Source organism: Mus caroli, unplaced genomic scaffold (genome assembly GCF_978045245.1).
Source record: "Mus caroli unplaced genomic scaffold, Mus_caroli_1 scaffold_9, whole genome shotgun sequence".
Taxonomy (NCBI): Eukaryota; Metazoa; Chordata; class Mammalia; order Rodentia; family Muridae; genus Mus; species Mus caroli.
Window position 1 is genome coordinate 20,037,963 of NW_028227264.1, and position 12,646 is coordinate 20,050,608.

The following is a 12,646-nucleotide window of genomic DNA, read 5'->3' on the forward strand; positions in this document are numbered from 1 at the left end:
TCCCCTAGAACTGCCCATGGTATTGTTCTACAACATCACTGTCAGCTTTAGTGACCTCTGAATTCAGTCGGATGGACAGTATAGAAATGGACCTGGAGCTTTGGGAAGGGTGGCTCGCCTGTAGTCAAGGTATTCCAGGAGTCTGGACAGGTTTTTACAGAAAACCATGCCAGCTGGTGGGAGTAAAAGATGTAAATCCAGCTGAGGACCACAAGTGTTTGCCTGTCTAAACCTGTGCTGTTAATCCAGACTCTCAGTGTCTGTGGCCACGGCCAGGCCCTGTGCTGTGGCACTGATTTGCTGTGGTTGAGAGTCAGCCCTGGCATCTAGGAGGGGCAGTGGGGAACTGTGCCTCCCATGGAGCCCCCTTTCATTGGGTCAGAACTCCTGCTTCACTAATCATACTCAGTCTGGGGTAAAGGCAACCAACGCCCACGGAAGGTTACATTTAAAATCAAGGGCATTTTTAGGGCATTAGACAAAATGACAATTTCTAAGTTTTTCCATTTTGTTCTCCAAGTATGAGACCTAGTTTCCCTTTTAAAGAGAGATTTGAGTTTAGCAGTACCATGGACTAATCATTCTGACTTTAATTTTTTTTAATTAATATTTTATTTTATTTCCATTTTCATTTCTTTAAATTCTCTCTCTCTCTCTCTCTCTCTCTCTCTCTCTCTCTCTCTCTCTGTGTGTGTATGTGTGTGCATGCCGCTCACATATGTGCACATTCAGACATCAGAGGACAACTTTTGGGGGTCAGTTCTCTCCGTTTTGCATGTGTGGGTCCTGGGGATTGAACTCAGGCCATCAGGGTTGGTGGCAGGCCCCTTTATCCACTGAGCCATCCTTACTTTTACTTTCATTACACCTGTGCACAGATGATTTAATGTGACATCTGTAATCTAATATTCTCCATTTTTAATTTATTTGCTTATTTATTTATTTACTTATTTATTTTTGAGACTGACTCTTCCTTTGTAGCATAGGCCAGCCTCACATACACATCTTCCTGCCTCAGCTGCCCTCACTGCTGAGATGAAAGGCATGGGCCACTGTGCCCAGCTAAATCAAATATGAAGCAATTCCTTTGTAATTTTTTTCTAAGAGAATTATATGACAGTCTTAACCTGGGTCTTGAAAAGGTTATTATTATCCTCCCCCCTTTTTTTTTACCTGATTAGTATTAGAGCTTGTAGACATATTTTCATGCATTATCTTAGCCTTAAAAATTCCACTGGATTCCCCTGATGTGGAGGGCAAGTACAGTTAATGACTGTAATGGAAGACATACCCTGGCCACACGCAATTAAAGTGTCAGTAACTGGAAAGGTGCTGCGGTTTTTCCCACTTGCCAGCTAACAGGTTGGATTCCTTAGTCAGGACATAAGGCTATTTACTATTCATAGAACATTGAGGCTATCAGCACTTATGGTAGATACTCAAGCTCCATAGATCAACTGGATTATTTATAAAATTTCTGCACAGATGTTGGGTCACCTGAGAGAGGAGCCCAGAACTTGAAAAACACAAATCTTGGATAACACAGACCATACGCCAAGCTGTTTCCTTCCCTGGAGGCATTACAGTTACTTAGCAATAATCAAAGCTGCCCCTTTCTTCAGAGGAGATGATTTAGCTGTGTTGTATGTAATAGGCACCTTAGTGGGTCTGTAGCAAAGATCTGTCAGACACTGCTCCTGAACAAGAAGGAATGCCTGCCAGACACACACGGAAAACTCCCCTAGCTTACAAGTATAGCTGAGAATTGTCATGAGACAGAGTGTTTGAGAGCTTCCCGACACTCCCGGGTTTGTTTCACCTTGCAGAACTGATGCAGCCTTTGGGAGGACGGTATCAGCCGGGAGCAGGAGAGCCACCTGCCAAAACATTTAAACTTCGGGGTTGTATCCAGACAACTCTGGCTCTCCGAACCCCGCTGCTCATGTGATGCATACACAGCCTGGGCTTGTGACAATTCCAGGCATGTGAACAGCAGGTTCTAATTTGGAAGTTTACTTCGCTGCTTCATGCCAAACCCATGCTGGGTTCAAGACAAAGGCGGACATTCCAGAAGTGCATCTTGTGTTTCATAAGCGATCTTGGTCAGCTTTGCATTTCCTCCTGGGCCCCAGGCCCCTAGTGCTCAGAACCACCACCCTCAAAGGCTTTCAGGTCTTCATTTCCCACCACCAAACACATTACATAAATTATCTTTTAAACAGTAGAACTTGACCATTAAATGTGGGCATTGTATAACAATGTCCACACACTGGGTGCATTAAGTGTTAACTCCCTTTAATATCTTTAAAACAGGTTTTCCCCCCTTTCAGATCTGACCCACATCCGCACAGTTCTCTGCTTTTTCCTCCCCAGTTAGCTGGGTTGATTTGACTGAGTGACTTGTTTCACCCTCCAGTGTTAGGTTCAAGGTACGTCATACTTGCAGAGTGGTCCACTAACTTTGTGTTCAGGCACAGAGGCGAACTTAAAGAAACCTGGGCATCAGGCTAATGAAGTCCTGCTTCCTCTTTAGAGGTAGATGAGGCATCTGTGATACTGAAGGAACCACAGAGCTCTTTGCTGCGTAGGAGCAAAGATAAACGTGTGAAGGAACGGCACCATCCCTTCTGTAACCATCAGTAACTGCTCCCACAAGTTATGTTTGGCTTCCAGTCAGTGCCCCCATTATAATCTTTTGTTTTGGAACACTGTAAATCCTGGATATCACAGACATTAAAGAAGCATGTTGAACTTTTAATGTGGTCTTAATAAGCACAGACATTCATTGGTGGTTTAGCTGTTTTCCTGAACACATTAAGAATCGTTCCAAAGCTGGTGAGATGGCTCAGTGGTTAAGAGCACCCGACTGCTCTTCTGAAGGTCCAGAGTTCAAGTCCCAGCAGCCACATGGTGGCTCACAACCATCTGCAATGAGATCTGGCGCCCTCTTCTGGAGTGTCTGAAGACAGCTACAGTGTACTTACATATAATAAATAAATAAATCTTTAAAAAAAAAAAGAAAAGGGAAATATTTTAACAAAAAAAAAAAAAAAAAAGAATCGTTCCAAGGAGCCTTTGGAGCATTGAAAACCATAATAGCTTCCTAATTGTAGCACCAATAATGAAGACAGGAGAGTACAGAATAGTGTGTCTGTATACAACAGTACTTCAAGTGCCACGTCATTCAGGCTTAAACCAGAAAAGAGAAATTCCTTGCCTGTCATCGCTTTTATGTTTGTTTGTATATGGAATGCCACTTCTGTCTTATCAGGGTATATGCATTATACTCTATGAGGGTTCTCCAAGATACTATAAAGGGAGTCACTTTCCAAAGATTCATCTTTGAGAACAACAACAAAAATAACCACAATATATTTCTTAATTTGTTGTCCTTTCTTTTTTTTATTTTTTAATATTTTTTATTACGTATTTTCCTCAATTACATTTCCAATGCTATCCCAAAAGTCCCCCATAACCCCCCCCCACTTCCCTACCCACCCATTCCGATTCTTTTGGCCCTGGCATTCCCCTGTATTGGGGCATATAAAGTTTGCAAGTCCAATGGGCCTCTCTTTCCAGTGTTGTCCTTTCTAAGCCAGATACAGTGGCACATGTCTGTAATCCCACCACAGCAGAAAGTAGAGGCAGAAGGAGCAGGGGTGCAGGGTCATCTACACAAGACTCTATCTCAAAAATAAGAAGCATAAAACAGGGCCTGAGAAATGGCTCAGTGCATAAGAAGTCTTGCTCTGTCAACACAAGGACCTGGGTTTGAATTCCCAGTATCCATGCAAAAATCCAAGTATGACTGAATGCATTGGTCCTTATAATGTCAGCTCTGGTGAGCAAAGACAGGTCCTGAGAGCTGATTAGCCAGCCAGCCTAGACAGTTCAGTCTAAAGATGGAGTGTATCAAGTATGGAGGAAGATGATCAACACTGTGCTCTGGCTTCCACTTGTATACATGTGGGTGGTGTATCCACTAACATACACCGTTAACACAGCACACAACATACAGTGTAAACAACACAGTAAAATTGCCCCTCCCTATCTCTTCAGTCATATAGACACTCCGTTTAAAAGAAAGCTCACTTATGACTTCGTGAGAAGTAGTGTGTATTATACATACGGTGAACTATAAAAGCTGAAGAACACTGATAAAAAAATTAATGTAGGTGTTGAGAAGTGACTCACAGCTAGGATAATAGTCCTTTCATCTCCAATGATTTGCTTTCAACAGAAAAATAACGGATGACCTAATCAAATCACCAGCTGGCAGATCATCTCAAGAAGCGCTCCTTGTTAATTTAGAGAAGTGAGTGACATTGTTCACACTGAATTCCTTCCACTCAACACCTATTTTATTATTGAGAATAGTAAATTCTATCCATTTCAAAGGTAGAAAAAATGCATTACTCTATAAATAAATGGCATTCACCCACAGAAACCAATAAACAACAGTGTTCCATGCGTCTCTTGAAGGCACTTGTGATTCTTTTATGTTCGGTGATTTCTAAACATTTTGAGATGCTGCTCTCATCTTGTCCTCTTTTGTACTAATTAGTGTTAATATATTCGGGGGGAAAAGTCTTAAACTGCCTTCAAATATGTAAAATTAAAGGACAGTTTCAGTTCATAACATTTTTCACTGAGTTGCTCAGGACTGGCACTGAAAGTCATTCTCTCGGGCTTGTGTTATAGTCAGTAGGCTCAATACTACACTCAAGTGTAAAAGAGGGCATCCAATTGGGATGCCATTGCATTCCACTGGAAGCATCTAGAAGACCAATGACTAGAACCTGAATATGCTGGACAGTGCATCATCCTCTGCTATCATGTGAATTTATGATTAAAATGTTAATGTAAATTATAAGTAACAAAAAGACTCACTTTTTTCAAACTTCAAATGACTTTGCAGACTATACAAATGAGAGTGGTTGAAGCCCCACGGTAGCACAGAGCTTTCCTGTTCTTCTTTTTTTTTTTTTTTAATATTTTTTTATTACGTATTTTCCTCAATTACATTTCCAATACTATCCCAAAAGCCCCCCATACCCTCCCCCCCCACTTCCCTACCCACCCATTCCCATTATTTTGGCCCTGGCGTTCCCCTGTACTGGGGCATATACAGTTTGCGTGTCCAATGGGCCTCTCTTTCCAGTGATGGCCGACTAGGCCATCTTTTGATACATATGCAGCTAGAGTCAAGAGCTCCGGGCTACTGGTTAGTTCATAATGTTGTTGCACCTATAGTTTGCACCTACAGGGTTGCAGATCTCTTTACCTCCTTGGGTACTTTCTCTAGCTTCTCCATTGGGGGCCCTGTGATCCATCCAATAGCTGAATGTGAGCATCCACTTCTGTGTTTGCTAGGCCCCGGCCTAGTCTCACAAGAGACAGCTATATCAGGGTCCTTTCAGCAAACGCTTGCTAGTGTATGCAACGGTGTCATTGTTTGGAGGCTAATTATGGGATGGATCCCTGGATATGGCAGTCTCTAGATGCTCCATCGTTTTGTCTGAGCTCCAAACTTTGTCTCTGTAACTCCTTCCATGGGTGATTGTTTCCATTTCTAAGAAGGGGCAAAGTGTCCACACTTTGGTCTTCGTTCTTCTTCAGTTTCATGTGTTTTGCAAATTTTATCTTATATCTCGGTATACTAAGTTTCTGGGCTAATATCCACTTATCAGTGAGTACATATCATTTGAGTTCTTTTGTGATTGTGTTACCTCACTCAGGATGATGCCCTCCAGGTCCAACCATTTGCCTAGGAATTTCATAAATTCATTCTTTTTAATAGCTGAGTAGTACTCTATTGTGTAAATGTACCATAATTCCTGTATCCATTCCTCTGTTGAGGGGCATCTGGGTTCTTTCCAGCTTCTGGCTATTATAAATAAGGCTGCTATGAACATAGTGGAGCATGTGTCCTTCTTACTGGTTGGAACATCTTCTGGATATATGCCCAGGAGAGGTATTGCTGGATCCTCCGGTAGTACTATGTCCAATTTTCTGAGGAACCGCCAGACTGATTTCCAGAGTGGTTGTACAGAGCTTTCCTGTTCTTTCGGTGCCTGGTAAAAGGGGCGGTGGGGGGGGAGGGTCTAGATTTTAGCTAGGCATGGTGGAACACACCTTTAATTCTAGCACTTGGGAGGCAGAGGTAGACGATGGTTTGAGACCAGCGTGGTCTACATAGTGAGAAGAGTTACATGGTGAGGCCTTGTCTAAAAATAAAGAGGGATTAGTTTTTAATTTCATTTCGTTTTAAGAGTCATTCTGCTAGTTTCTGCTAACATACTTTTCTGTAAAAAAAAAATTATTCTGGTTGATTTTGATTAGGAGACCTTATTTAGGAAACACAGGTATTTTATTCCATTGCCTGTCTTGGCTTGTAATCTAAGCAGTTTAAGATAATATTCATGAATAAAGTATTTCTTTTACAAAAGACCATGGGTGTCACAACTCAGGGAGGCTGAGGAACGTGAGACTACACAGCCAACAACACGAGAGCCCCTGATGTTGGAGCTGGTGGCCTACCAAAGTCTGTTGTTAAGAGCCGATGTCTCAGGATCCAAGCATCTGGTTGCAAGAGCACCTGGGTAGCACACGTCACTTCCTGTTCGCATTTTAGGCAGCTCTTTGCAGGAAAGCTAGGTGTGGCCTGTACTGCTTAAAAAGGCAACAAAACCAGGGGATCTGCATTTACTTCTGCCGCACACGCTCGCGCTCGGGGATGGGTCCTTCGGCAGAGCCAGTTGCTGAGCTCTTTGCAGCCCAAGTGTGGAACTCCCTCCGAAGCTGGTAGGTCTTTGGCAGGAGTTTGAAGACCTCAGTGGGTCTTTCAGACTCTTGAATTCACAGGCCAGGTGTTTCAGGAAAAATTCATGCCCACAGAACTGCAGGATTTATATCCGAGAGCATAGTGGGTTAAACAACAGGTTCTGTAGGAGAAACTGGAGCAGTGGCCAGAGTAGGTAGGAGGCTGGAAATGCTCAGGGTGATTTACTTGGGACAGAATGTTATTTCTATTATCCCTCCTAACCTGAGGCTTAGTCCTCACAGAGTGACAAGAATGCCCTGCCTCATGGGCATTTTATGTCAGTTGTCACTCTATGTGGCTGTAAACACCGTGTCTGTAGACTTATCTAAATCTGGCAAATTCTTGTGGGACCCTGATGATCTGACACCGTTCGATATAGGGGTTGCATAGCTGCTAGTGATTACTGACTCTGGTCTTCCCCTGCCCCCACTCCCAAGCTCAGATTTCCAGTCATTAGGAACTGTGATATAGAGCCACATTAGGGACATTGCAGACGCTGGCATTTACAGGGGCACAACTTGCTGAAGTAGTCCTGTAATGGTAAGACAGGGATTGAATAACAGAGTCAAGGAGAGATGTTTTATGCCTGCTGAGTGGCAGTGGCAACATACACAGTCCTGTTGTATTTGTGTGTTGTGAGTACTCTATAGAGCAAACAGGACAATGTATCTTCTGCTCGCCTATCATTAGGGTAGGGAAGAAAGAGGATGTTCAAAGAGAATCCCCTTTCTTCCTGTGCCAGCAAAAAAGAGCCCTTCCATGCGGCAGCAGACTGATTTTCTTTGGAGAGAAAATGGGCCCTCGTCATTGATGCTAAAAGGAAAACATTTCACTTCTTGTTTTTATAGAGATCACTGTACTGGATGCCCACAGGCTGGGCCATTTGCTTGTGCTTTCCCTGTATACTGAGGCCATGCTCTTCTGTTCCTTCTGTCTTGCGCATGCATAGCATCTTTCTAGAGACTATCAGGACTCAAAGACTCTTGCTCTGTCTTGCTCCTGTCTGATACAGGAAGCCATTCTTGCCATTGCATTCTGAATTTTATTTCTCTTTCCTGGGGTTTGAAAGCTTGGGATTTTACAGTTCCGTCATCACCATTAAAGTAATATCCTCCTTATTTAATTACTCGGGCTCTATATTGGGATGGTTAAACATTCATTTGACAATCGCTACGGCATCCAATTTTGTCAGTATTGTATCAGCCAAGACATTGGGTCTTGAGTTCTTCCCATTCGACTTGAAGTAAAGTAGCAGCTTCAGAAAGATGCTCTTTATTGTTGGAAATGTCAAGCTCAGGGCTTGACGGACAAGCTCCCACCAGAACACACACTGAGGGAAGTTTATTTTCTAATCTTCAGTTCATTACTCGGGCTGGCGAAATGGCCCCAGGACTTGGTTTAACTGCTGCACTGTTTGTGTGGTGTAGATTTTCTGAATGTTTTTAGTTTTCTAGGACAAGTCCCCTCACATCAGACTCAGCACATGCAACCTACCGCCAGTGCTGTGCACCTCCACCCGATTTGTTCTCTTTGAGAAGGAGGCCCACGTTTTCTAAGATGGCCTTGAACTCATTTGTAGCTGAGGATCACCTTGAACTTCTGGTTCACCTGCCTCCACCTGGCACTACAGACGTGTGGCACCAATCGTGGTGTGTTAGGGTTTTACTGCTGTGAACAGACACCATTTCACTTCCTGGTACCCTTTAACACTTGAACCATATATTTTATATTTTTCCTTTCTAAACTTGCTACACTTGTTCAAAATGCTCTTCATGAGACTTAACCAGAGAATAAAGTCTCTGCTGGGCTTTTTTGAGACTTGCTTTGTCAGTGCAATTAATATAAGTCTCTTTACCTTAGCTTCAGGTAGAATCTTCAGACAAGGGCAAAAACGACAACATTTTTCACAAAAATACCACAAAAATAGTCTCTGTGCCACATACCAAAATTCTTCTCAGACACCTCTTGGGCCTGTTCTGCACAATTCAAATTACTCTCAGCAACAAAATCTATTCCTACTAGGATAGCCTATTAAGCCCAATTTAGAACATTCCACTGCTTTCCAAATCCAAAGTCCCTAAATCCACATTTTTCTAAACAAAAGCATGGCCAGGCCTATCACGGCAATACCCCAGTCCTTGGTACCAACTTCTGTCTTAGGGTTTTATTGCTGTGAACAGATACCATGACCACGGCAAGTTTTATAAAGGACATTTAACTGGGGCTGGCTTATAGGTCAGAGATTCAGTTCAGTATTATCAAGGTGGGAACATGGCAGCATCCAGGGAGGCATGGTGCAGGAGGAGCTGAGAGTTCTACATCTTCATCTGAAGGTTGCTAGTAGAAGACTGGCTTCCAGGCAGTTGGGGTGAGGGTCTTAAGCCCACACCCCCAGTGACACACCTACTCCAACAAGGCCACTTCTCCTAATAGTGCCACTCCCTGGGCCAAGTATATACAAACCATCACACCTAGCTTATATGATAGTGTGGATCAAACACAAGGCTTATTGCATGCTAGATAAGTATTCTGTGCTACATCATGTCCCCATCTGTCTTGGTGGTACCCACCACTTCCCTATGATGGCCAGATCAGCTCACTCTCATTTGAAGTCAATGTGGTTCTGAGGACCTCGACAACACTCAGCCATTAAATAACTCCACGAGGCCATCATGATGGGAAGTGGAGTTGGGGATGTTTTGGATAGGTGTTGAAGTAGGGCTGGAGGTCAAACCATGAAGATCTAAGCCAATTCCTCTACAACAAGATGAAAAGATGTTCCCTCCTATCTCCTTTTCTGCCTTCTAAAACCCAAGGCCTTCAAGGCCTCTCAGCTCAACCTGTGATCAATATCCATGGAAAACAGTGGTATGGAAGGAGCTTGCTTAGCTTTAAGGACTGAAGTTAGGCCTAGTATGGAGACATATAGCTATAACCCAGGCACTTAGGCTACTCTATCAAAGAACAAACAGCGATTGTACAGAATTTTATACTGCATTTACCTGGGACCAGTCTTTATTACAAGAATTATCTTCCTTCTGCTTTTGTTATAATCATTTTGCAGGTCTTCAGGGTCACCTGGGATAGATTCTCTTGGACACTTACCAGTTTTCACAGAATTCTTTTTTTTAAAATTAGGTATTTATTTCATTTACATTTCCAATGCTATCCCAAAAGCCCCACACGCTCCCCCACCCACCCACTCACTCCCATTTCTTGGCCCTGGCGTTCCCCTGTACTGAGGCATATACACGACCAATGGGCGTCTCTTCCACTGATGGCCGACTAGGCCATCTTCTGATACAGATGCAGCTAGAGACACGAGCTCCGGGGGGGGGGGGGGTGTTACTGCACTAGCGCATGACTGTGATAAGAGAGGCAAATGACTGACTGCGCAGTCCCAGGCTGCACCTGTCAATTAGCTTCTTCCGGGCTACGATCACGTGGTTGGAAGCAGCATCCTTCCAAGGGGTTTGCTACCCTCCATAGTGCTGGGCTGGGTACTTTGGAAATCCTTCCTTCTGTCCCATCAGATTCTCTTATCTGTCAGGCTGCCCTGTCTTGGGCTGGGCTGCCAAGAGCGCCATCTGCATGTGGCTCAGGGAAGGCAGAATGTAGTCCAAGATAGGGGTCCGTGTTTTCCCAGGTGAGAAACAGCAGGGGCTGGGACAGGTGATGTGGTTCTCAGTCTCCTGTGTATCCAGATGCTGCTGGGGACTAAGGGAGTTGAGCACAGTGGTCTATGAGTTTGTCCTCCTATGTGACAGGCAGGAAGGGGATGATGGCTGGGCCCCAGGACCAGGCAGAATCCAGTTTGGTTCTGAGTGAGTGCTGAGAGTACAGAGGGGCTGGAAAAGAGGCTGGCTTTCTCCTTCTCAGGGAGATTTAGGTGAGGCTCTTTATGACAAAGAGCACCCCTCCCACCCCATCCTTGATGAAGGAAATGGTCTTTATTCGTCACAACTGCTTTATTTATGATGGCTGTGAATGTATAAGTCTTACTCAGAGTAAACCAGGGGTTAAACACCTTTTGCAGGAAGGGATGCCCAGGTAGGGAGGCTCATTGGCTAAACACTCAGGGCCTATCTTGACTGCTCATTAGCATGGAGAACTCTAGGTGTTTATGCTACATGACTGGTTGTAATAACGGTCCTCTCAGTGGGGCATCACAGTTCCATGTTCTAGGACAGGTAGACTCTGGCCAGGAGCTGCTTCTTAACGCCTGGCATTCTTAACTATGAGATTTCCCAGGGTTTTGGAACCTGCTTTAACCTTACCAGGTCCTCTATCTGGTGGCACAGTCCACTGCCTTCACACTTACCGTCACGTTCCTTCACTCATATTTACTGAGCCATTGCTGAGAAAGCATGTTGACACGAAGAGAAAGTTACAAAGCCCGGTCAGGGTTCCGTGCCCCACTTCACTGAGGAGCTTTGTGGCCTTGGCAAGTCATTAACCCCTCAGAGCCACAGTCTCTTCCTCTATGAATGGAAAAAAAAGCAGTGGTTTCACCTGCCCGGGGTTGGCAAGGGTCAAATGAGAAGATGCAGATGCGTTTGCCAAGTCAGCCCACAGTAAAATCCCATCCCTGTTTGAGCAAATCAAATTTGTGAGCAGAAGACAAGTTAATTTGCAATTTTCTGCCCTTCTCAATCTAAACAAGCAGAGCCTGCCACTCTCAGATTAAAAAAAAAAAGTCCTCTGATCAATTTGATTGCAAGAAGAGTCTCCTTCCAAAAATCTAGTTGTCTAGTCTGCTACAATCAAATTTGAGAGCAATATTTAATTTAGGACTTCTGTCTGCCCATCTTCCCCCGGGCTATGCCGTTGAGTTGGAGAAAGGAGAGATGTCACTCTCAGGGCTGCCCTGTGGAAGTGAAAGTCGGCCTTGACCTGCTGCCACAAAGCCAGGCAGGACTTGGAGAGAGACCATGGAGGGTCTCTGGTGTCCAGGCTCTTCGTTCATTTCTCTGTCTCACCATGTTCTCCTTTGTCCTAGTGCCTTGGTTGGTGCTCAGTGAGATCTTTCCCGGTGGAATTAGAGGCCGTGCCATGGCCCTGACGTCTAGCATGAACTGGGGCGTCAACCTTCTCATCTCCTTGACATTTCTGACAGTGACTGGTAAGAACTCTTTCCCATCGATGTCCTCATAATCTTTGTAAAGATGTTTATTGTGGAAAAATATCAAAATATACCCACAAGTAGAGAGATTGGTAATGAACCAGTATGTAGCTATGTACCCAACCTAAGCAGCCTTCAATCTTAATGCTTTTCTAACCCCATGCCTCCCACTTATCAAATTACTTTATATATATATATATATATATATATATATATATATATATATATATATACATACATACATACACAGACACACACACACATATATATATAATTTCATGGAATTTCAGCATGGATATCTGGAAACTTAAGAGAACAATATAATTACCACCCTTGAAATATTAATCATTTCTCCAGAATCTCTCTGTTTCCATTTTACGGAGTACCTTATAGTTACTTTTGATTGCTTGGGTTATCTGTGAATGTATAATTTACAGCCGAATGGCATGGCCCAGCATATGTAGGCATTGTCTTAATTCTTCCTACTAGATTTCCTACTCCCTTACAGTTTTAGGGGAGAGAGCACCTGACTTGTTACATAGATTTTTTGCAGGGTCTGGGTCTTGATAGTTTTCATGTGTCCTGTCTTTTGCATTCCCTGTAAGTTCCTATGTCTCCATGGAGGCTTTGAAGGCCTTGGGGATTTTACCAGTTAGCACATTCCTGGCAAGTGATTGAAGGATGTCTTGTCACCCTCCCAG

The 12,646-nt window shown here is 43.7% G+C and overlaps 1 protein-coding gene across 1 annotated transcript in view; it reads left to right on the forward strand.

Annotated features, from left to right (window-relative positions):
- The window catches only part of Slc2a12 (solute carrier family 2 member 12), a 55,923-nt gene that overhangs the window by 29,634 nt on the left and 13,643 nt on the right, over positions 1-12,646 (forward strand). The window contains exon 3 of the mRNA XM_021174503.3: positions 11,823-11,945. Within this exon, the coding sequence (XP_021030162.1) occupies positions 11,823-11,945 (123 nt within the window). The remainder of the gene's footprint in view (positions 1-11,822; positions 11,946-12,646) is intronic.